Source organism: Pipra filicauda, unplaced genomic scaffold (genome assembly GCF_003945595.2).
Source record: "Pipra filicauda isolate LSUMZ 115617 unplaced genomic scaffold, ASM394559v2 scaffold109_size3271384_pilon, whole genome shotgun sequence".
In the NCBI taxonomy this organism is placed as follows: Eukaryota; Metazoa; Chordata; class Aves; order Passeriformes; family Pipridae; genus Pipra; species Pipra filicauda.
The window spans coordinates 2,247,060-2,271,313 of NW_024103540.1; the positions used below are offsets into that span (position 1 = coordinate 2,247,060).

Sequence of the window (24,254 nt, forward strand, 5' to 3'; positions counted from 1 at the left end):
CCCCCAGCCCCGCCAACCTGCCCGGCAGCGGCGCAGCCCCGAAGGAGCTCCACAGGAGCCGGCTCCGCAGGCACCTCCCAGCCCTCAGCAATCCAGACAGCAACCCACGGGCAAGCCACAGATGCTGCTTCCTGCCCGGGACGGGGCTTGTGGCCACCTCCAAGGACCAGCTTCTCAGGGATTCCCACAGCTCCAGGCTCTGCCCATCCACTCTGCCCCAAGTGTTGAGGCTCCAGCAGAACCCCCCACGGCCGAGGGCCTTTTGGGCACTTTCTCTTCCCCACTGCACACCCGGGCAAGTGTTGCTGAGCACAAGGGCCTTTTTTCCCCTCTTCCCCGATGCCCTGTGGACACCGGGCACCCAAAAGAAGCTCCTGGGCCTCTGCATATGACAATATTTATTTAATATTCCTACGCTGGGGTAAAAGGAAGGGCTTGCAGAGAAGAGGTGTCTTCCCCACAGGCTCAGGTGCCCCAACAGACAGAGCTGCCTGCATCAACTCTGCACACAGCTGCAGCAGCACAGGCAGACTCAGCCCCACAGAGAAGGCCGGGTATTCCACGCCCTGCAGAGCCGGTCTCGGAACCGCTGGAACCTGGGGTAGGGAGCTGTCTGTAGATTTGTAACAAAGTTGATGATTTGAAGCGCCAGGTTTGAGACAGCGGGGCTCCTGTCGTCTGGGATGGCTTGAAGGGCTGGAACAGAGAGGAACAGAGCCGAGGTCAGAGCCCGGATCGGTGGCGACGCGAGGAGCCCCTCCTGCCTGGGCCATCCCAGCAAGCTCTTGCCATTGCCAGGAGGGAGCAGGGCCCAGCAGGATGAGGCAGAAGGCGCTGGCCACCAATGCCCCCCGTGCCCCTGAAATGTCTCTCTGCTCTGCCCACGCCACCCCTCATCCCTGCAGGGAGCAGAGCCCTCCGCAGCCAGGGCAGGACTGCAGCTGCCTGCCCAGGGTCTGTGCTCCTCCCCCAGCCCCCAGTGCCCTCACTCACCATCGATGATGAGCTGCAGCTCCTTGGGCTGTCCCCTCAGATACCCCCCGGCGATCCCTGGGAACACAGACCCTGTCACGGCCCCAGCGGCACAGCTGCCCCCCCAGCGGCGCTGCCAGCCCGGCCACACGCCCTCCTGCCCTGGCAGGGCTGAGCCCGGGGCCTTCCTGCCTCGGGGCGCCCCAGGGCTGGGCTGGCCCAGGGCAGCAGCAGCCGCCGGGGCACTCGGGGCTCCACAGCACATCCCTGGGCCGGATGCTGCTGCCGCTGCAGCAGCCGGGGCTGGGCCCGAGCTGCAGCGGGGCGGGAAGGGACCGCGGCCTCGTGGCTCACCCATGAACTTGATGGCTGCCTCTCGCAGGGGCTGCTGTGGGCTCCGCAGGTACGGCAGGGCCTGGTGCATGTACTTGGCCACTCGGCTCCGGTCCTTTTTCAGCTGGAGAGAGCGGCAGGGCACGGAGGGAAGGGTTGGCTGGGGCTCTGCCCCTTGGCCGGGCGCTGCCTGCGCCCAGCACTGGCCTCCCCTGCCCGCACAGCCCTGAGGCCCGGGCAGCAGCCGCTGGGGCCGGGCTTTGGAGGGAGCAGAGGGCCGGCTGCTCCCTGCGAGCGGCGGGGCTGCCCTGCCCCACAGCCCAGCTGGGCCGGGGCTCCAGCGGCACCCTGGTTCGGGGGCAGAGGAGCCCGCAGAGGAGCCCACACGCCCCAGGGAAGGCAGCAGCATGTGGGGCGCAGGCTGCTGTCCCACAGGCGGGTGCAGCAGTGGGCAGAGGCACAGTGCCAGCCCCACACTCTGGGCATCGGGGGCTGGGGCTTTGGGGCCATCCTTACCAGGCACTTGCCAAAGCTCCATGGCTCCTCTGTGTTCACCAGGCGCCCAAGATCCCTCCTCTTCAGGAACCTGGTCACATCCAGCAGTGCTTTCCGAGAGGCCTGCAGAGCAACAGAGACCAGGACATGGCACTGCAGCCCAGGGCAGGGGACCCCTGTCCCTGGACCAAGGCCAGGAGGAGACTGGAGCCCGGGAGGTGCCAGGCCAGGAGGCAGCCCAGCCCCCTCCCACGGGACACCAGAGCCCACGAGTCCTCACCCTTTTCACGACCACCTTCTCATCATGCCGGTGGAAGTAGAGCGGGAGCAGGCTCAGGCACACGAGTGGCTTCAGGGGCCTCTTTCCCTCTCTCTCGATCAGTTTGATCACACGAGTGAAGAGGCCCATGGAGCTCTCCCGCACACTGCTGTCGTCCTGGTGGAAAGAAAGAGGAAAAGACCTCAGCAGCAGCTTCTCCAGGCCCCAGTGGGCACAGGCCTGAAAATCCACAGGGACCAAAGTTTCCCAGCAGTACCCAGAGCCCGTGGCGGGGGGGCACAGAGCCTTACGTGGTCAAAGAGTGGCTGGAGCGCCTCAGCCCACTGCAGGCCGGTGGGGGTGGATATTAGGGGGTCTTTGCTGCGGACTCTCTTGTAGCGCTGTGTCCACAGACTGCTCCAGAGCATGTTCTTGAACACAGAGAGGGTCATCCAAACCACATCTCTGTCTGCATCCCCCAGTAGCTGCACAAGCCTTTCATTCAGGCTCCAGATGCTCTTGGCCTGTGAGGAAGACAATGCTGTGCCGTGAAGCCACCAACGGCTGCACCAGCAATCCCGCTCCGTCGGGGCAGCCCCACGTGCTGCCGCGGGGCCCGGAGGCCAAAGGCCTGTCCCGAGAGACTCAGGCAGCTGAACGGGGAGGCAGCAGAGCTGGGAGCAGCTGCCACAGCTCCCGAAGCCCAGCCAAGCCCAAGCGACTGCCCCAGGATTCCAGCACGGCTTCAACCAACTGTCCCTTCTCACCGTCACGGGATCCTGGCTGAGTGCCACGAGGACTCGGAGCGCCAGTTGACGCCGCTTTGTGTTGGTGCTCTCCGAGTTCCTTGAAAGCATCTCCAGGACCCTGTCACCGCATTCTCTGGTGTCCAGGCAGTCCAGGACCTGAAAGGCACGGAGCAGTGACGGGGTGCCCGGCCGGCAGGAGCCCGGACCCGCACAGGGCTGGGCCCAGGCAGCAGCACAGGGCGCGGCACCGTCCCGAGCAGCTGCGGCCGCGAGAGGGCCGAGAGGTGGAGGCAGCTCGGCGAGGCAGCGCGAGGCAGCAGGCTCACCTCCACAAGGAATGCCATGGCAGGCAGGTCCCAGCACGGCTCCTCCCTGCTCAGCAGCTCCAGCAGGTGGAGTGTGATGCGGGAACACAAGGGCCTGGAGACGTGGCGCTTCTCCCTGGCAGGGGGAAAAAGGTAGCATCGACCTGAGGCAGGCGGGCAAACCTCTCCTGGGAGGGACTCACAGAGGCCTGATCTTTCCCCACCAACCCAGTCCCAGGAGGGGACCGGGGCACTCTGGGAGGCAGCTCCTCCTGTGCACCCACCTCTCCCAGCCTTTTCCACTCTGCCCACGTCCCTGGGTGACAAGGCCCTCTGGCCCACGCCCACGGGCACGGTGTGGGGTGCCCCGTGCAGAGGCAGAAATGACAGGGGCAGCGGGGACAAGGAGGTCTCACCTGGCCAGCAGAGTCACTGTGTAGTGGCGGCTGCGAGCATTGAGGAGCCTGGCCCAGCCACGATTGTCTTCCACTGAATTCACCACATCCTCACAGTGGAGACAGCAGAGCAGGGCCTTCATGGTCAGCACTGCAAACCTGTGTGCAGAGCAAAGCCCAGGTCACGCTGGGAGCCCTGGCCCCAGTCCCGAGGGCATGGGAGGGAGGGGAGGACTGGCATGGAGCACCTGTTGGGGTCGGTGGGAAGGTCATGTTGCTCCTGGCATCCCCTCCAGAACGTGTCGACCTCCTCTGACGTCTGCTCTGTGCTGACGAAGACTTGGAAGAGCAGATCCACGAGGAGATGGGGGGAATAGTCCATCAAAGGCCCCGGGCACTGGGGCTCCTGGACAATCATCCACAGTGCCAGAGTTGCCTGCAAAAGACAAACCAGCCAGACACAGCGGTCAGTGCCAAGACATTCATGTGGCAGGGCCCGAGCGTGGGAGGGGAAGGCCAGGGGAGACTCGGGTGGAGCGCCCGGCCCGGTGCCCCCGAACTTGCCGCTAGCCCACATTTCCAGCCCAGTGCCTGCACGGAGATGGGCAGGGAGACGCCGTGCTGGGGGAGGATGGAGAGCTGCCAGAGAGGCAAGCTGGGGGCGAGCAAAGGTTCCAGAAACTCACAGCCAGGGCAAAGACGTCTGTGTTGTCCCCATCGGAGGTGCGCGTGTAGTACCACGGCCAGTCCTCCATCACGCCGAGCAGGGTTGGCAGCACCTTCTGCAGTGTCCTTCCCGAGGAGGCGATGGTCCTCCACATGGTTGCAGCAGCTCTGTGGAGTCAGAGCTCTGCGTCAGGGGGGTCTGGACCACAGCGCCCTGACCTGGGCAGCTGCAGGGGCCGGGGGACGGAGCCACAGTGCTTTCAGGGGCAGGGGGGTGATGGGCTCTAAAGGCTGGTGAGCCCGGAGCCCTCGAGGCAGCCTGGGCCCGTACCTGTCACACGAGGGGGCACAGCGCAGGAGGGTGATGGCGACATCCACGGGGTGTGCCTCGGTCAGTGCTAGAAGGGTCTTATCCAGCACGTGCCCAGCAGACACATTGGAGGTCAGCCACGAGTGGATGGACCTGACCAGAGCTGGCACCTGGAGGGGACACAGGGGAGAGTTGGAGAGCTGCCAGAGGGAGCAATTGCCCAGCTTCCCCCGAGAAGTGCTTCCCTTCCCACCACACAGTGCCGGCCTCAAAGGCTGAGGGGGCCCAGTGGAACAAGCTTGAGGGGCCACACAATCGCTGCCCACAGGCTGCTTACTTGAGCAGAGGCAACTCTCTCCTCCGGAACATGCAGACTGGGAGCATCGGGCAGGCGCTGAAGGGGTGTGCTGTCAGCGTCTGTGATGCCCTCAGTCCCTAGGGCGTCAGCCTTGGCCTTGAGCTCGGTCGGGTTGGGCTCAGGCTGTGCCAGGAGCTCGGGTGGTGAGGTCCTGGCCTTTCTGCGCCGAACAGGAACGGATTTCCGCACCCTCTGCAGGAGAATGAAGGGCAGGGAAGAGGGGGATGTGCCATGGAGAGCTTTGAGAGCGCTGCCAGGCTGAGCAGTGACAGCAGGCCCATCCCAGGTGGCGATGGCTGCAGGTACCTGATGAGCTCTGCGGAAGCGGCCCCGGGTGCGGCCCTTCTCTGGTGTCCGGCGCCGACCTGGATCTGGCAAAGAGCGAGCGCGGTCAGAGCTGAGAGGCTGCGGGACAGGCCGGAGAACACAGCCCGGCCCTGCGTTCCACAGGCAGGGCCAGCCCCAGGCTGCCCAGTACAAGGAGCTGCCGGAGGCTCATCCCCGGGCCCTCTTTCCCCCTCCCTTTCCCTGAGCATGTCCACAGGGGATGGGATGGAATGAGGCCCAGCTGGCTGCAGCCATTCAGCCCTGTGGCCCAGCCCTGCCACTCACCCTTCTGCAGGGGCTGGAAGTGCTCTGCCTCCTCAGGCTGCTGTGCGGGGGCAGGCCCAGGGCTTTCCTCCTCCTCTTTCTTCACCCGCGCCCGCTTGGGCACCCTGGGAGGTCTCCGCTCCATGCCCCTGTCTGGTTTCTTGGCTTCCTGCAGGAGAGATGCCACAGAAATACTCTGGGTCACCAAGTCCTGCCGAAGTGCCTTGAAGGCATTTGCAGTAGAGGAGTGCTCGGAACGCTCCAGGTCGTCAAGTCCCACAGTCCCGCAGCCAGGAGGGGACATGGGGCAGTTGGAGAGCTGCCAGAGGGAGCAACTTGCCCACTGTCCCTCCAGAAGTGCCTCCCTTTCCACCACACTGTGCGGGCCTCAAAGGCTTAGGGGGCCCAGCAGACCCGGCTTGAGGGGCCAGACAGTCCCTGCCCACAGGCTGCTTACTTCCACACAGATAACTTCCTCTTCAAGAACCTCCAGACTGGGATCATCGGGCAGGTGCTGAACGGGTGTGCTGTCAGCGTCCACGATGCCCTCAGTCTTTGCACCGTCAGCCTGCGGGGTGAGCTCAGGCAGCGCGGTGTTGGAGGCTGTCGTGCCATCGGTCACCGCGGTGTCACGGTTTGCTGTGCCATCAGTCGACGCGGTGCCGACATCGGGGTCAACCTTGAGCTCGGTCGGCGTGGGGTCAGGCTGCGCCATGACCTCAATTGGTGTGATCCTGCACTTTCTATGCCGAACGCTCAAGAATTTCACAAAGGCCTGCAGGAGAACAAAGGGCAGGGAAGAGGGGGATGTGCCATGGAGAGCTCCGCCAGCGGTGCCAGGCTGAGCAGTGACAGCAGCCCCAGCCCAGGTGGCGATGGCTGCAGGTACCTGTGCTGCCCTGCGGAAGTGGCCCCGGGCACGGTCCTGCTCTGGTGTCCGGTACCGGCCTGGATCTGGCAAAGAGCAAGCGCGATTGGAGCTGAGGGGCTGCGGGACAGGCCGGAGAACACAGCCCAGCCCTGCGCCCCACAGACAGGGCCAGCCCCGGGCTGCCCAGTACAAGGAGCTGCTGGGGGATCAGCCCTGGCCCCTCTTCCCCCCTCGCCTTCCCTGGATATGTCCACAGGGGATGGGATGGGAAGAGGTCCATCTGGCTGCAGCCACCAGCCCTGTGGCCCAGCCCTGCCACTCACCCTCCTGCAGGGGCTGGGACTGCTCCACCTCTTCAGGTTGCTGTGTTGGGTCAGTCCCAGGGCCTTCCTTCTTTGTCCGAAAGGGCCTGAGCAGGTTCAGGCGTCTTCCCGCCATCCCGCAGTCTGACCTTGAGGGCACCTGCAAGAGAGAGATGCCTCGGAAGATCTCTGCGTCCCCAAGTCTTGCAGGCTGCCCTCGAGGTCACCTGCGGCAGGGATTGGAGACTCCTCGGAAAATTTCCGGGTCACCAATCCTGCGGTCTGGCCTCAAGGGCAACTGAACGAGAGAAAAGCCTAGGAAAGGGTATGGGTTCTCAAGTCCTGCGGTGTGGCCTCAAGGGCACTCGCCACAGGGCTCGGAGACACCTCGCAAAAGCTCCGTGTCACCAAGTCCCGCGATCTGGCCTCGAGGGCGCTTGCACCGCAGAAAAGCCTCCAAAACGCTTCGGGTCAACAAGGAAGGAGTTGGCTGCACGGGGGCTCCGCACAGCACCGCTCTGTCCCGTCCGTCCCGTCGCACGCTCCGAGGAGCACTGAGGCGTGGCCACGTCACCACCAGTACTATGTCATGACGTGTCACAAAGGGCCCTGTGACACCCTGCCCCGTCGCACACCATCGGCGATGCCCACCGTGTCACAAAGGCCCTGTGACACACTGCCACCTGCCCTGGGGCCTCCCCCCGCCCGGCCAACCTGCCCCGGGTCGGAAGGAGTCCGTTCTCCAAAGTATCTAAGACAGCTGGACATGAACTTTAGGCCCAGCTCAAAAACTAAGCAAACCCTCCCCTGCTGTGCCTGCCCACAGCAGCGGAAGGAGCCCCCTCGGCTGCCAACGCAGGCGCAGCGGGAAGGGCACGGGGCCTCCACAGAAGCTGGCACGGGCTCCTTGGGAGAAGTCCCGGCTGGTGGCCCTCCCAAACACGGGGCTGTGACACACCGAAGGAATGTGAGGGCAAGGGCACCAATGCCGCTCCAACCCCCTTGGCCGGGGCTGCACCAAAATCAGCAGCTCTGGCAAGTTCTCGCCCGAGGAGGCCTGCCACCGCCCCGAGTCCTGGCAGGGGTGGTGCCTGCCTCCTGCCCCAAAGAGCTGTGCCCTGGGGGGAAGGCAGAAGCAGTTTCTCCTTGCAGGAATGATTTTTGCATGGAAGTGATGACCTGCAGCACAAAATCACCATCAGTTGCTGAGTTTCGCAGGAAGATCAGATTGCTCAGAGATCCTGTCCAGTTTCCTTGTGTTAGTTGGACTTTTCTTCTGGCATTCTGCAAAATAAATCTGCCCGGTCTGATGTTTAAAGCTCCAGGTCCTGTGGGTCCGATTGCGACTGCCAGCTGATATGCAGAGCACTGGGGAGAAGCGAAGGGGATAGGGAGAACTCTGGGATGCAAACTTGTTGCGTATCTCTGATTAAGGTGCCAGCCCACTGAAGGAGCAGCCAAGACAAATGCTGGAAGCAGACGTGTTCTACCAGTTGCTGCTCTCGCATGGACACGGGGCACACGTGTTCCCACGGGTCCGGGACACTTGATCCAAGAGCAGTGAGGGGCCGTGCATTGGTAGGGAATGGGCTCCAGCAAGGCCAAAGTAGGATCCTCTAGCAGCAAAACCTGAGTTTGTGAACTGGGCCATTTTTGCAGCAGACCCCCCAGTGCTGCATGCACTTCCTCCATGCCTGAACCTCATGGTATGAGGCCCTGCTTCGGCTTCTGGTACTTCTTCCTTCCCTTCCAGGAAGGCCTGGATTTTGAGTTTAGAAGCCCGTGCCTGTGTTTTTAAGGTGCCTGCCTGGAGGAGAGGTTCAGCAGCTGCAGCCCAAGGCTCATGTCCCATCCCAGTCTCTAAGGATGGCCCCAGTGCCAGTGCCTTGGGATGCCTGAGTGTGGAAGGTGAATCTGCCCTCAGGCACGGCCGGGGAAGTCAGTCAGGATGACAGGCTGCCCCTGGAGCTGGCCACTGTTGCTGTGAGGCTGGGCAGTCAATAGAAAGCCGCTGTGGCCACTTTTCCTGAAGCCTTTGGCCAAACCACGTGCAGTTGTGCCCACAGCATCCCTGCTTTTAGCATCCTGGCCGGTGTGGGAGCCTCGCTGAGGAGGCCCAGGCGTTGTGGGTGCTGCTGCTCCTGTGCACAGCCTGCTGCTGCTGTCTGTGGCGCGGAGCCGCTTGGGCAGCAGCGACTGCGCGGCCCTGCCCGAGGAGCCCCGCGTCCTCTCCGTGCTGGCAGCAGCTCTGCGGGCCCAGAGCTCTGGGTCAGCGGGCTCTGGGCCACAGCTCTGTGGCCTGGGCAGGCGCGGGGGCCCGGGCTGGCCCACAGCCCTGCCTGTGCCCCTGCCCCTCGCCGGCAGCACCCAGCGGACGTGCCCCAGCAGGGTCCCCTTCCCCTCCTTGTCCCCAGTCAGTGATATTTTCTGTTATTATTCATTTTCTTATCGCTCTTTCCAGTAAATTGTTCTTATCAGCCTCTGATCTTTGGCTTTTGTGCCTCCTCTCTGGCAGGGAGGGCAGAAGAGGGAGGGAGGGAGAGAGAATGCAACAGTGTGGTTTGGAGTCCTGGTGAGAGAACTGAATTGGGGAGTACCATTCCTAAACCATGACACTGCTCTCCTCCCCTTCTCTTCTCTGTTCTGCCCAAAGAAGTGAGGGCAAGACCTTCCCTGTCCAGAGGACCCTTTGCTGCCCATGGTTCCTCCAGGGTCCTGGTGTGATGGGGCAGCTCTGCCAGGAGTTGATGGTGGGGAGAAGGAAGAGTTAAGCGAATCCCAGCCTCATCCATATCCAAGGTAAACCTTGCAGGTACCCTGGTCCCAGGAAACAGCACAGAGCACAGGGGCCTGCTCCCGTCTTCAGTCTTGTGCTAGCGTGGCATAAAGACGAAGGCAGTCCCCCAGCATTGTGGTTTAGGAATTGTATTCCCCAATTCAGTGTTCCTACCGAACCACTCCTAACCATGAGCCGCTTGCTCACTCTCCCTTCCCACTCACCCTGTGGAGGGATGGAGAGGAGAATTGGAGGCACAAAGATCAGGAGCTGAGATAAGAACAATTTACTGGAAACAGCAGTAGAATAGGAAAAACAAGTAACAGTTAAAATATCAATAAGAGAGGGAACCAGCGCTATCTGCTATCTGACTGCTCCAACTGCCACACTCAATGAACTGGAAGAGAGCCCTTCCCCCATCCCTGGAAAATGATGTGAGGTGGTATATAACCACCTCTGTATCCTAGCCATGCCCCTTCCTGGCTCCTGCAAAAATTAACTCTGTCCTGATCACAACCATGAAATTATACACCTCTTATTCTATACCATTTATGTCATGCCCAGATCCTACACCTTTCAACTATATATGTGTGTTTGTGTATATATATATATATATATAAAAGCACAGGTATAATTTCCATATTTCCATAGTCAATATCTGTCCCTCCAGGATGTCTCTTGGGTTCACCAAATCCATAACTGTGGGTTCTATCCATCCTAGATGTCTTCCAGGGCAGGAGGGCTGCTGTGCTGTGGGGTGGTTGCAAGCTGCATCAGGAGCTCCTGACTGGTGTATCTGGAGCAGTCCATCCTCCTTGTCCATGGTACTTGTGGCATACAGTGTCAGTGTCATTCAGCAAACAATATTATATGTACAATTCAACATTACAGACTGTTCTCAGCCAAAAATCAAATCCCCATGAGGTACACGTCACAATTCCCCATCCCTCTGCATTGCCCATCGAGTGCATCCAAGTCCTTGAGCAAAAACAATCCCATGGATAGGGTTGCCTTTGCTTGACCCAGGACTAATCCAAACCGTCTTCCCTAACATATTCTTTATAGGCACCACCAGGACTTTATCCCCTTCTATGGTACATAAGGGGTCTGACTGGCCAGGGCCAGCTCAATTGGTAGAGCCTCTGGTGTTAGCTAACCAGGTGCCTTCGCTAAATACAGATCCCAGTGTTCGAAGGTCCCACCACCCATTGCTTTCAACGTGGTTTTCAACAGTCCATTGTACCCTTCAACTTTCCCAGAGGCTGGTGCATGATAGGGAATATGATACACCCACTCCCTGATTCCATGCTCCCTGGCCCAGGTGTCTATGAGGCAGTTTTTGAAATGAGTCCCATTGTCTGACTCAATTCTTTCTGGGGTGCTGTGTCACCACAGGACTTGCTGTTCAAGGCCCAGGATGGTTTCCCGGGCAGTGGTGTAAGACACAGGCTATATCTCCAGCCATCCAATGGTTGTTTCCACCATTGTCAGCACGTAGCTCTTACCTTCCAGGTTTGCAGGAGTGTGATGTAATCAATGTGCCAGGCCTCCCCAAATTTATATTTTGACTGTTATTCCCCATACCACAGGGGCTTAACCTGCTTGGCCTGCTTGATGGCAGCACATGTTTCACAGTTATGGATAACCTGGGAGGTAGTGTCCATGGTTAAGTCCACCCCTTGATCATGAGCCCACCTCTTTGTTGCATCTCACCCCTGATGACCGGAGGCATCACAGGCACACTGAGCCAGAAATAATTCACCCTTGTGCTGCCAGTCCAGATCTACCTGAGACACTTTGATCTTGGCAGCTTGACCTACCTGACCATTATTGCAATGCTCCTCAGTATCCCAACTCTCAGGTATGTGTGCATCTACATGATGGTCTTTCACAGTCAACTTCTCTACTCAGGCAGTGATGTCTTGCCCCAGTTCAGCAGCCCAGATGGGTTTACAGCTGTGATGCCAATTGGTCTTTTTCCATCGGTCCAGCCACCCCCAGAGAGCGTTTGCTACCATCCACAAGTCAGTGTAGAGTGTTGGCCATTTCTCTTGTTTGGTGATCTCTAAAGCCAGTGGGATGGCTTTCAGCTCTGCAACCTGACTTGATCCCCCTTGTCCCTTGATAACTTCTGTGATTCACCATGTAGAGCTCCATATGGCAGCTTTCCATTTCGAATGTGTCCCTACAATAGGGCAGGAACTGTTAGTAAAGTGAGCATATTGCTTTTCATTTTGGGGTAGCTGATTATATGGTGGGGCCTCCTCAGCATGTGTCATCTTCTCCTCTAATGATGATGATGATGATAGTCCAAAATTTTCACCTTTGGGCCAGTTTGTGATGACTTCCAAGATCCCTGGGCTGTTGGGATTTCCTATCCAAGCTTGCTGTGTGATTAGACTGATCCACTTACTCTACGTGGCATCAGTCGCATGATGTGTCGACGGGACTTTTCCTTTGAACATCCAGCCCAGCACTGGCAGTCAGGGTGCCAGGAGGAGCTGTGCTTTGGTGCCAATCACTTCTGAAGCAGCTTGAACCCCTTCATAAGCACGAGGTTGGTGTGGTATTGCTAACGTTGCACTATTATGGTAGTGATCAGCAGTAGGTAGTGACCTGTTGTTCTTCGACCCCCAGCAGTCCAACAGCAGAAGGGTCCTCTGAGAGGCCAGGTGAGGTATTCAGCTGTCTAATTTCCTGTCTTCACAGCAGTTATCCCAAAAGCCCAGTGATGCCCTTTTGGGTCCTTGAAATACCTGCTCCTGAGGTAATCTATGCCAAGGATGCATGGGCCTTCTGGGCCAGTCACAATGGGGTGTTTTTACTGTTCATTCCCAGTCAGGCTCACCTTCAGCTTCCAGTATAGTCAGCTGTTGGGATCCCCATCACCTCAGAAATAGAGATGGATTCTGACTCTACATATCTTGATGGCATCAGGGTACATTGTGCACCAGCGTCAACTAAAGCCTTATACTCCTGTGGATCTGATGTGCCAGGCCATTGGATCCACACAGTCCAGTAGATCTGGTTGTCCCTTTCCCCCACCTGGTTGTAAGCAGGGCCCCTTTAGTCCTTGTCATAGTATTCGTTGCTCACTTCTTTTAACTATGAACTGGAGGTCCCTTCAAGAGGATCAGAAGTGTCTGAGCTGATCTTCAAGGATATGATTCTGGGTTCATTGTCTGGGCTCAGCTCCCACTGAACATTTTAAATTTGGGATGGTTTAGTGCCGTATGCATTTAATGATTTTGCAGGTACCCATCGCCATCTGGTGGAGGCGTTGAAAGACGACACTGGGAGGGTGAAACCCGAGAACAGTTTTTTGTCCTGGTGACTTTTGCGTGTGTTCTGTTGGTGGAGATGTCCATTTTGGGATCTTGGTTATGCAACGGTGAAGCTACGTATACTTGGGAAGGAAAGTTAATAGCTCCAGCGTTGGGGGTGCACTTTATGGGCATTTTACTGTATGCTATAGAAAGGGAAAGTGCAGCTTGGGCTCTTTCTTTTGGAGCTGGAGTCTGAGAGAGTGAAAGAATGTGATGGTATGTGCAGCTGAGACGGAAAGCACACAGCACCAGTGTGTTTGGTGCAGTTTGGGAGGTGAGAGTTGAAGTGGAGCCAGCAGCAGCTTTCTCACCTGAGGCCTTTTGTGAGTGAGCTTTTTGCAGCGTGTTTTCAGTTTTGGAGCTGGGCTCTGCAATAGTGAAAGAATGAGATAGTACATACAATTGAGAAGGAATAAAAAAGACAGTGTTGGGCATCACCTTCCCCCTGGAGCCTATAAACTGCACAAAACACATTGGTGCCATGCTTTTTCCTTTTTAGAAAGTGCAGCCTCACTTTTTTGCTCTCTTGCCAAGCCCAGCTTTTAATCCAGCCACAAAAGGTGATGTCAATCCCTTGGTTTTGGGAAGGCAAGAACCTAGTCCCAGTTTAGGTGGTTCAAATAATACACTGCCCGAGAAGTTAGGCAAAGGCCAGCAACAGCTTTATGTCCTGTCACCTTTCTTGTGGGAGCAATCCCTGGATGCATTCCAATTTTGAGTTAGAATCCCAATTTCAGAGATAGACTACAGCAAATTCTGACAGTACTTCAGTTTTGACATGGAAAGCACCTGGTGCAGATGACAGGGTGGCCAGCAGAGGTAAAGGCCAGGAACAGCTTTCTCTCTCCTGGCACCTTTTGTGTGGGACCAATCTCTGAATGTATTTAGTTTCAGACGCTGGATCAAATTATACAGCTGGCTCTCCTGAAGTGTATGGCAACACATTTATTTTGGCAAGACAAGCAGGTATCCCCAGTGCTGGAGGTGGAAGTGATAGGCTGTCAAGAGGAGGTGAAGGCCAACAATAGCTTTCTGTCATGGTAACTTTTGTGTGACAGCCATCCCCGGACATATTCAAATTTTGGATCTGGAATCCAATTTTTTGCAAGTGGTTCATGAAAGTGGATGACAGTGCCTTTCCTTGGTAAAGGCAAGCACCTAGTTCCAGTGTTAGTGGTGCAAATGACAGCATGCCCAGAAGAGGTAATAGCCACAAACACAGGGGCTAAGTGCTTGCCAGAATAAATGTACTGCCATTCTTTTCTGAAGCTCAGCTCTGAAATTTGGATCTGGGCTTTTAAACTGATTACATCCAGTGTTTGCTCAAGCACAAAAGGAGGCACCACAGAAAGCTGCTGTTGGCCTTTATCTCCTCTGGGCACTCTGTCATCTGAACCACGAAACACGAAGGCTGACTGCTTTCCTTTCCAAAATACATGTTTTTCTATAATTTTCAGGAGCCCACCTCAGAAATTTGGATAATACCTCCAAAACTGAATAGATCTGGAAATTCACATACTTTCACAATCACATAGATTTTGTACCTAAACTAAAAATATCCAGCAAAAGTCTTGGTCACGATAGGTGCCAGCTGAGAAAGCTCTTGCTATCTCTGCATTTGTCTCATACTCCTGGAATTACAATACATACCCTGGAGCTTTGCACTTTCCTTCTCAGTTGCATGTAGCATCACATTCTCTCTGTCTCACAGAGCTCAACTTGAAAACTTAAAACTTCTATCAACTGCTCCCACAAAAAATGTCCTATTACAAAAAAGACAGTGCTGGGCATCACCTTCCCCCTGCAGCCGTTAAACTGCACAACACTGGTGCCATGATTCTTTCTTTTCTGTTCTATGCACCCTCACATTTTTGCTCTCTCGCAAAGCCCAGTACTGTGACTTTAGCAGGGCCACAAAATGTGTTAGGAGAGAAAAGTTACTGGATTTCACATTCACAGTGACATTCACAGCAACTGCACCATACACAGTGAGGCAATCAACTTTCCTTTCCATGTCCTATCACATTCTTTCACACTCCTAGGGATCCTGTACCTAAACTGAAAATATCCAGCAAAAAAATCTCAGTCACAACAGATGTTGCCTGAGAAAGCTCTTGCTAGCTCAACCTTTAGCTCGTACCCCTTGAATTACACCACACACCCTGGAGCTATGAGCCTTCCCTTTCAGCTCCCTGTGCCATCATATTCTTTCAGTCTTGCAGAGCCCTGCTTCCAAACTTAAAACAGCCAGCAACTGCTTATATACAGATGATCTTAGAACAAAAATTCAGCACTGGTCCTCACCTTCCCTTTGCAGCCTGTAAACTGCACCAGACACAGGTCTTCGCTCTTTCCTGTACGTACCCTCAAATTCTTCCACTCTCGCAAAATCTATATCCAAAACTTAAAAAAATTCAGTGGCTGCTCCCACAGAAAAGGTCCTAGAAGAAAGAGCCAGTGCTGGACTACACCTTTTTTTTGCAGCCTATAAACTGCACCACTGTCAACACTGAGACTGTTCGCTTTCCTTTCTTTTACTCTCACAGAGTCAGGATCCAAAACCGAAGCCCTCCACAAAATGCTCTCCCACTGAAGGTGCCCGGACAAACAGATGTTGGTTTTTACCTTCCCACTGCCACCATTCAGAACTCTGCCATATGGTGCTGTGTACTTGCTAAACAATTAAATGGACCTCGACACTATCCAAGAAACGCAATGTGCAGATCCGAAGTTGAAAATTTCTAGACACTACTGGCAAAAAAAATGTGCCAGAGCAAAAAGAAATACATTTATTTTGGAAGGCAAGTGGCTATCCCCATTGTCTGTGGTGCAGACAATAGGCCACTGAGGAGAGGTAAAGCTCAGCAACAGCTTTCTTTCATAGCACTTTTTGTGAGGGAGCAATCCACTTTCAGGAGCCCATCACCAAAATTTGGATATTGCCTCCAGTATTGAATATGTCCACCAGGGATTGCTCTAACACAAAAGTTCTCAGGAAAGAAAGCTATTGCTGGTTTTTACCTCCCGGGAGCAGCAGCAGCACCACCAATGGGGCTAGATGCTTTCCTTAACAAATAAAGGCACTGTCATTGTCTTTCTGGATCCCACCTCCAGTATTTGGATAACAGTTCCAAAACTGGATATGCCCAGAGATCTCTGTCAGACAAAACTTTCCAGGACAGAAAGCTCTTACTGCCCTATACGTGCCTAGGAAACCCTGTCATCTGCACTACCAACACTGGGTTTGGCTCTTTTCTTCCTCAGGAAAGATAATGTTATCCTTTTTTTTTTTTTCCAGGGGGCTGATTCCAAATTTCAGTGGTGGGCTCCTGAAGGAAAATGACAGGGCATTAACATGGGAATGAAAAGCACCTCATTCCAGTGTTCCAGGTGCAGATGACAGGCTGACCATGAGAGGTAAATGCCAGCTGGAGCTTTCTCTCCTGGCACCTTAAGCATTCAAGCAATCCCTGAACCTACCCAGTTTCTGTTCTTGGCTCCTCTATGGAGAAGAACATGAAACAAAACAGGAGAAGCCACGTGTCAGGGACTGAATGGATGCTTCATACAGAGTCTGTCAGAGAAACCCACCCAATGAGTCACAGGGGTTAGAAAGGCTTTACAGGTGTAATTGTGCCTTTATAAATCTCGATTGCTTTATTTAAATTGATGATGACAATGATTAGATAAAAATGTAAAAAGATAAAAATGCAAAGTGGCAAAAAGGCAAAAGACTTTTATCAGAATCATTTGCTACACAAACTACTAATATAGTGCACTATTTATTCAATCAATAATGTCATAGATAGCTTAATAAGTATCAAACTTATTGATGTTACTCAGCCATACCACTGACTGTGGACAAATTTTCACTCAGCCTTGAGAAGTATCCCTGAGGAGCGTCCCCACCTGAGGGAAGGATCTCCATGTACCTAAGGAATGTATGCCGGAAATCCCCGCTGGTAAAAAAGTGGGACCGGTCTTTTATAGTATGAAGAGATTGACCGTGAGTCCTACAACTTTTAGATTCTGTGTTGTCCTGCCTGCTCAGCATTTGAATCAGATGTTACCAGCTCTTCGGTTTCTTCTGCTCAAAGGTTCTGTCTCTCACTTTCCTACCACGTCCCTGGTGATGCCCACCTCAGTCGGGAAGAATGCTCGAGAGATGAGTCTAATTTAAGAGAGTTGGGTCAAGCTACTCTCAGCATTCTTCAACACTAAAAATAGTGTTACTTTTCTTAATCCATCACCAACAATTTGTAAATAACACAAAGAATGGGTTCCTCAGAGCTTACTCATCCCTCCTGAACTGAACAGCACCGGTGCCCTTGCCTCTCATAACACAGTTGCTCATTCCTCAGGCACACCACTGCCAGTCCTGTGCTCACAGGACCAGGAGAGCTACATAGCTTCATCTCTGCCCATTACAGAGACAGCTAGAAAAGGTCTCCAGAAGCAAAGAAACATGAAATTATCCACTTAAATGTTCCTGCTTCAATGGACTACTTGGGAGGGAGGGGGAAAAAAAAAAGAAAAAAGAGGAGAGCTCAAGGTCTGGATAAGAGGTATCCATCACACCCCGTCACTGTTCCACCAACACTGTGCTCTGTGCTTGCTCCAACACCTAACCCTCACCCTCACGCTCATCAGAGCCCAGGTCCAAACCCCCACCATTAGGGCTCCCATACAGAACAGGCAAGGAATGAAAGCTCTTGGAGGCTCCCACCTTCCCTTGGCAACCCCTTCACAGCCACACCAACACTGGGGCTCTGTCCTTGGTCTACCACCCAGTCCTCCCCCAGCCCCTCAGGCCTCTTGGAGCATACCTGGAGCCTGTCAGGCACATCCTGCAAAGGCTGCCCAGAGACTTTGCTCATTGCCCTTGCAAGGCCTGGCAACAATGACTGAACCCCCCAGTTACAGCTGGAAGGAGGCCTGCTGGAGGCTCTGGGCCAGAGCTGACAATGGTGGTTATCACAGCTACATGTGCCAGGAGTGTGGGGTTGGAATCAAGGCAGTCCTACCTCCTGCTCTGGACTCTGCACCAAAGGCTTTTGCATGGAAGGAGCTGTGAAAGGGCAAGTTCCATATACTGGGCCTGGTTGAAATGGGCACCTTTCCCAGGGGTCACTGGTCCGCAGTGACATGCACTGCTACACTGCTCCTTTTCTTTTCCTGATGTTTCATCTTTTTGGCCTTAGTTTCTGGAGTAAACGTTCCATATTAAGGAGAAGAGCAATGACTTGCTCCCATGGACCACAGACTAAAAAGAAGAAAAAAAAAAAAGGCTTGGAAAATCTCATTACTTTAGGCCGTTTGTGTTACCTTGGCATATCCAATCTCCTCCTGAGGCGATGGAAGTGGCTCACCCTGCAGTTTGGTTGTCCTTGTCTTGCGATGCATCTCCACCTGTGAGACATTTCTTGGCCCCACTGTTTCCTGTAGCTGTCATGTCCTTGTGGCTGCTGCTGTGGTCAGCTTGTATGCACGAGGGACAAGGTGACTTACTGTGCACACAAAAGGGGACAAGAGGCTGTCCAGGCGGATGGGTACAAATCTTTCCCATTGCCCTCAGATGTCAGCCAGTGCCACTCACCACCGCCCAGGGACTTGCCTTGCATGTTCAACTTGTGCAGAGAGGACTCTGCTCCAAATGCCTCAGGGCTGCCCCCATCTCCTGAAAACCTCCCATGTGACTCCTGTCAGCCAAGGTCACAGGGTTTGGCCACACCTGTGCCACTCACAGCCGTCTTCATCTGTCAGCAGGAAGGAAAGAGGAGAGAGCAGGAAGAAGGGTAGAAAAGGAGGAAGAGAGAGGGATAGAGAGAGAGGCGAGGAGACTGCATTTAGCATTTGGACAGAGTGGCTGACAGTCACCGTGGGAGAGGCTTGCAATGTCCTCAGCAACTTCCACCAGCTCTTTGCCCAGTGGCCTGGCTGTCCTGACGACTTTCCCAGATGTGCTCTTCATTCCTGAAATCGTGAGTGCTGACTTTTCTCTGGGGGAGGGCAGTTGCTGCTCGTGAGGCACCCAGCACATGTCGTGCTGCAGGTGTCTGAGGGATTAGACTTGACCCACAGCATGTTTGGCTCGAGACCCGCACCAGCCCCTAGTTAACCCCCCACAGAACGCTACAAGGCCTGAGGCAGGGTTCTGAAGCTCTCATTTAGACTGCAAGGGGATTTTTCAGATGCATCTTAAAGCCTTTTGTAATTTCTCCCCTAAAAAAAGTTGAGGAGGTTGCTGTTGTGTTTAAACTAGGTTGACAAATTGAGCCAATTATTTAATTAGAAGATGATTTTAGCAGATAATACAGACAAAGGATAAACCGCTTGCTTAAAGCAGGGAATTAAGGCTAGTTGAGTCAATTGTTTGCAGCAGCAAAGAGCCTGGTCTACCGAAGGTGTCCTGCTCAGCTGCAACATTCCTGAGATGGAGGTGCAGAGTGCTGGGCCTGGGTGTGTGGGTGGGCCAAGGGTGAGCAAACACCTTGTAACTTCTTTCCATATTGTAAATTCATTGAGCAGGAGATTATAATCTTAATGGATTTGGCGCAAGTGATTAAAAGCAGTTGCTGTGACCACTGACTAAAAGATAGAAATCTTCAAGGATAACCTTTTTCCTGTGTCCTCTGCCCCAGTCATGAAACCTGCTCTTCTCACGAGAGTTTGAGAGGCTTTTTCCAAAGCCTGAGCACTCTCATCCAGCACTGAAGGCTTTGGCTGAGCACTGTGGGACGGCATTCAGATGATTTAATGCTAAAAACTTCAGCTTTCCTATCTGGGGCCAAATTCTTTCCTGTCACACAACTGGGTCCACACTCCTGGGATTTACAGCATTTACTTCATTCTCCCAGTTATGGTAATCCAGCAAAGAGGATGTAGAGAAAGGCTTTGCTTCAGCTCCTCCAGTTATGCTCTGGAGACTTGGTCTCTGTGCCTGGGCTCTGAGATCAAGGTCCAGGTTTCCTGTAGGGAAGGCTGAGGGAGGGTTTTAAGTCCCTGTGGAGGTTTTGGCTGGGTGGACACTTGCCAGCCAGCCCTGCCACTGAGTTGTGTTAGTCCTGGTGCTGGGCTTGCTGTTGGTCTCAGCGTGCTTATTCCCCTTGAACTGTTTGTTTGTAATCCCTGACTCCAGGGGATCTGGCAAGGCAGCTTGCTTAAATAAGCACCCTATCCTTTGGTTTGGGTAAGATCTGGAAATGTGCATCCTGAAGGCTCAGGAACCACCCAGGAAGGAGGAATGCTGCATAACTGGATTTCTCCATCTCCAAGATGTGTATAACTCTATGCTATGCAGCTGTATGAGCTCTGCTGTGTACAAAGGAGGTGGCTGCCTTGAATCACAAAAGGATAAAGAGTTTCTCATTCCTTAGTGGAATCTGAGGTTGCCTACAATGAGTTAATATGGTAATTATGAAACAAAACAAAAGAAAAATAAAAAAATTGACATTTCAAATGCTAAGACAGTCGTGAAATTTCCAGAAGATCCTGCCTGCAGCTCAGATGATTGCCACATCTGCATGTGCTGATTAAAAACTACCATTTTTATTCTGTGAGGCTCAGTTTACTTCTTGTAATCTACTTTATTTGAAGAATTTTCGGCATAAATGGATAGCCAGACCTATGCGGAAAAGCTGAAACAAGCTGAAAACAGATATGTTTTCTTGGTAAAAGGCTTTTCGAAAGACAAGTTTTTTTCTTAGACTGCTGTCCCCAACCTGCTGTGGGTTATTACTGAAAGCCTCTCAATGCTTCCCTCATTTTTACGAGTCTGCCGAACAGCAGCACCATAAAACCAACGTCAATAATCAAACCATGTCAAACATACTTGCCTGAGTGAGTAACCACATCCTGCACAAAGGAGAGGTGGTGAGTGGTAGGAAGTGATAAGTGATACTTCTTCCCCGAACTTCCTATCTCACCCAATTTGTGTTTGATTTTAATGGAGCAAATATAAGGTTTTCCCCAGGATCTTTAGCTACAGTAGACTCATTATGTCACCACATGAGTTATTAAAGGGACTGTATTAGTGTTCAAGTGTCAGTCTTTGGTTGTTACAAGAAGCACCAAACCATCAGCACTTTGGAAGACCTATTTTCACTCAGCTGTTTGCAAGGTCTCAATCATATAATTGATTTAATGTATCAATTTGCATAATGGAACCAATGAACTTTCCTACAAATGTGGAGTGACACAAATGATGTGACATTTTCTGAGCAAAATAAATCAGAAACTTTCTTTTTACTTGCAAAATGTCTCCAAGGAAAAATAAATGCCACAGTTAGTATGAGTTGGCATTTGGATGCTGACAAAGGCTGGCCTGGGACACCCTGGCAATCAGAATGGAGTCAGCAAGGCTCTCCTACCTCTGAGGATTTGCCTGCAAATCCAAGACAGCTGGTGATGAGGGAGAGGTCCCCACAGCAGCACACTGTGGGTTCAGCTGAGGAGCTCCTCATCACAGACTCAACTTTGCAGAGGTTCAAGGAACAACTCGCCTGATTTGTAGCACAGAAAAGCTACTGAGATCATTTTAGTGCAAAGGCACCACTTGCAGTCCAGACATTCCACAACATTGAACATCACGCTCTCATCCTCTTGTGTAGGAGTCTGCTGGTGGAGAAAGGATGGAGCCTAGACCCTGCTGTCTTTGTGTTCCCCACCCCACCAGAAAACCCATGGCAAACTCCCAAGGCTGGCTTAGAAGGCTGGGGCCCCACTTGCTCCCACACCAGCAGTTGGTACCTTGCACAGCTCTGGTGTAGCCAATGAAGGATGACCCAAACAGCTGGAGCAGCAATACAAGCTCTCCTTTCCAGAAGGAGCTGTGAGCCTCAAGCTTATTTCCCCTGTCTCAGAGCTTAAAACTGGCCATATTACCTCTCAAACATGTTGTCTCTTCTTTCAGGGTGACATTGCTCTGTGGCCTTTGTGAGGACCGCATGTCTGTGCTGTTTGTGCAGATGAACTGGGCTTGACACTGCTCCTGTCAGGAATCTGACACACTGGGTGTGAAGCAAACATGCCTTTCTGAAATCAACCTCCCTGTTCATCAGAACCAGCCTTCAGAAGTGTCTGAACCAGCCCTCTGAGCACACTGATGTAGGGAGGATGTGAATGGCAGTGACACCAGGAGGCAGGGATACAGAGAGGAATTTTTTTGGGTCAAGATCAGTGGCAGATGCTCCCAGATAAATACCCAGTTTCAAGTGGAGGCTGGGAAGAACTACTGCCATGTGCAGTGCTAGTGCCAGAGGCATGCATGGCACTCTCTGCTCTGGATCAGTCACTTTATCCCATGCTCACCCTATCTCCCACTTTCACTTGCAGATCTTTGGAGGCCTTGTCTGGATCCTGGTGGCATCCTCAAAGGTCCCAATACCCATGCTGCAAGGCTGGGTGATGTTTGTCTCTGTGTTCTGCTTCATCATGTCCACTACCCTCATGTGCCTCTACTTCTGTGGGGCCCACGGGGGCAGCAGCTCCTGGGTCGCCTTGGTAAGTGGATGTAACAAACCTCTGGGCCTCTCCCTCCCTGGAAGACAGTTGTCTCCTGCAAAGGAGAGTGCTGCTACTGCCCTCCAAATCACAGGCTGGGGCTTACTTGCATGGGTTCCCTTTTTTCCCCCTTTGCAATGTGATCCCTCCTTGGAAATGACCGCGTGACCCTTGTTTTTTAGGATGCCATTTGCCAGGGGACAGCATCTCTGTTCTACCTCAGTGCCGCTGTGTTGGAAGCCTACGCGACTTATGTTGCTGCCAACTTGCTCAGAGCAGAGATCTATAGGGAGAACATTGCTGCTGTGGTGAGTGCCTGGCAAGCAGGGGAAAGGAAGGTCAGGAGGTAACTGTGCAGTGGCCTCAAGTGGAAATCCTAAATGAGTCACAGTCCTACTATGCACTAATGTGTCCAAACATGCAAGAGACACCATGAGGTGTTTGCTCAGTGCTGAAACTCCTGCCATGCAACAGGAAGTCAACTGGCTGATGTGTTTTTCTGTCACAGGTATTTGCATTCGTAGCTACCCTGGTTTACGTGATCCACAAGGTGTGCTCGCTCCTGCGATGGAAATCATCCTGAGAGCCTCCCCTCGGAAGTGTGTCCTGTGGTCATCTCAAGAACAATGATTGCAGTTTCCAGGCTGGCTTTGGGTTTTGGTTTTCTTAATGTAAATACTATAAACGAGTGGCTTTTTATGTGGGATCTTGGCAAAGAAGACAAGGAGCCTGCCAGAGAAAGGTATATCCTGGCACAGTCTGTTTCCCTTCAGTCTCTTCTGGGCTGGGTACAGTCTGATGCTGATAAATGGGGCCCAAAATAAAAAAAAAAAAATCCAGCTTTAAAAAACATAGTATAGTTGGATTCAAAGTACTAAAATCTCCCCGAACTGTTCCTTTATGCCTCCAGGGTTTTTCTTGCAGTCAGGGGAAACTGGACAACCAGCACTAAGGATCATGAATATGAAACTGTGTCATTTGCATTGCTGCCTGTCCATTTAAGTCTGTGTCTTTCCCTAAACCTGCTGTACCAAATTAATATTTTCCTGCAGTTCCTGAAAATGCCTTCTCTGACTTGTGATGAGAAATGGGGACAATATTTAACTTGCCTCGGGAGCAATATGAATTGTTGCAGCCCCTGAAGGGTACTGCTGAATTTTGAGGAATTGGGTAATACTGAATAATTGAAATAATGCCAGGAATTACCACTGTATTTGATCCCCCTACAAAATACAACTTTGGAAGGTGTGCAGTAGACTGTAGGAGAATTGTATGGATGATTAGAATGACATCTTGAATAAGCAATCAATTCTTGTCTTTGGTGAATGGCTACTCTTTCTTACAGTAGCACTGTGTTGCTAATAAAGATGGGTTTGCTGTGATTTTGAAAATAGATGAGTCATTTCTGCTGTTTTTCCCTTTGCTGCACACAGGGACACAGCCCTGTACAGCCTCGGGAGCACTGCCCTGTAACAGGGCAATGCCTAACGAGGAGGCAGAAACTTGGACACAAATGAGAGGGTTTTTCTGTTAAGGGGAGCCTGAGGGGCCCAGGTTAACTCAGGTTAATCTCAGTGAGTGTTAACTTGAGTGTGCTGGTTTTGGCTGGGATATTTTTCTTCACAGGGGCTAGTACAGGGCTGTTTTGCATTTGTGCTGGAAACAGTGTTCAGGGATGTTTTCGTTATTGCTGAGCAGTGTCACAGTGTTTAGGCCTTTTATGCTTCTCACCCCACCAGCGAGGAGGCTGGGGGTGCACAAGGAGTTGGGAGCGGACACAGCTGGGACAGGTGATCCGAACTGAGTAAAGGGATATTTCATGCCATATGGCATCCTGCCTCATATATAAAGCTGGGGGAAGATGGAGGAAGATGGGACATTTGGAGTTGTGGCATTTGTCTTCTCAAATAACGTGTGATGGAGCCCTGCTTCCCTGGAGATGGCCTGCCCATGGGAAGTGAATGAATTCCTTGTCTGGCTTTGCTTATGTGCAGGGCTTTTGCTTTACTTACTAAACCATCAGTATCTTAATCCATGAGTTTTCT

General features: G+C 53.1%; 2 protein-coding genes across 3 annotated transcripts; one reads left to right on the forward strand and one right to left on the reverse strand.

The window, feature by feature from the left end:
- Positions 1–380: 380 nt before the first annotated feature.
- LOC113986114 (maestro heat-like repeat-containing protein family member 6) lies at positions 381–7,961 on the reverse strand. Its single transcript, XM_039380990.1, has 18 exons — positions 6,628–7,961; positions 6,323–6,387; positions 5,891–6,208; positions 5,455–5,602; positions 5,149–5,213; positions 4,822–5,034; positions 4,506–4,654; positions 4,195–4,342; positions 3,757–3,944; positions 3,530–3,667; positions 3,135–3,249; positions 2,827–2,964; positions 2,371–2,583; positions 2,081–2,236; positions 1,822–1,923; positions 1,327–1,429; positions 994–1,050; positions 381–696 (listed from the first exon to the last, which is right to left on the reverse strand). The coding sequence occupies exons 1-18, from the start codon at positions 6,740–6,742 to the stop codon at positions 533–535; spliced, it is 2,595 nt and encodes an 864-aa protein (XP_039236924.1). The 5' UTR covers positions 6,743–7,961; the 3' UTR covers positions 381–532.
- Positions 7,962–18,301: 10,340 nt separating this feature from the next.
- Positions 18,302–23,486, forward strand: MAL (mal, T cell differentiation protein). 2 transcript variants are annotated; one of them, XM_027750595.2, is made up of 4 exons: positions 18,302–18,689; positions 22,042–22,209; positions 22,392–22,517; positions 22,718–23,486. In XM_027750595.2, exons 1-4 carry the CDS (start codon positions 18,603–18,605, stop codon positions 22,790–22,792), a joined length of 456 nt encoding a protein of 151 aa, XP_027606396.1. In that variant the 5' UTR covers positions 18,302–18,602; the 3' UTR covers positions 22,793–23,486. The 2 variants fall into 2 exon arrangements, with proteins under 2 accessions (XP_027606396.1, XP_039236899.1); XM_039380965.1 differs by lacking the exon at positions 18,302–18,689 and having other exon boundaries at positions 21,936–22,209.
- Positions 23,487–24,254: the final 768 nt, after the last annotated feature.

Bases quoted from the DNA above. Each gene is read 5' to 3' on its own strand.
- LOC113986114 (XM_039380990.1), bottom strand. From the start codon at position 6,742: ATGGCGGGAAGACGCCTGAACCTGCTCAGGCCCTTTCGGACAAAGAAG. The intron at 4,343-4,505 runs GTACGGGCCCAG...CTGACTCCACAG, and splicing joins TGTGCCCCCTCGTGTGACAG to AGCTGCTGCAACCATGTGGA. The intron at 1,924-2,080 runs GTGAGGACTCGT...GTTGCTCTGCAG, and splicing joins AGAAGGTGGTCGTGAAAAGG to GCCTCTCGGAAAGCACTGCT.
- MAL (XM_039380965.1), top strand. From the start codon at position 21,946: ATGTGCAGTGCTAGTGCCAGAGGCATGCATGGCACTCTCTGCTCTGGA. The intron at 22,210-22,391 runs GTAAGTGGATGT...CTTGTTTTTTAG, and splicing joins GCAGCTCCTGGGTCGCCTTG to GATGCCATTTGCCAGGGGAC. The intron at 22,518-22,717 runs GTGAGTGCCTGG...TTTCTGTCACAG, and splicing joins GGGAGAACATTGCTGCTGTG to GTATTTGCATTCGTAGCTAC.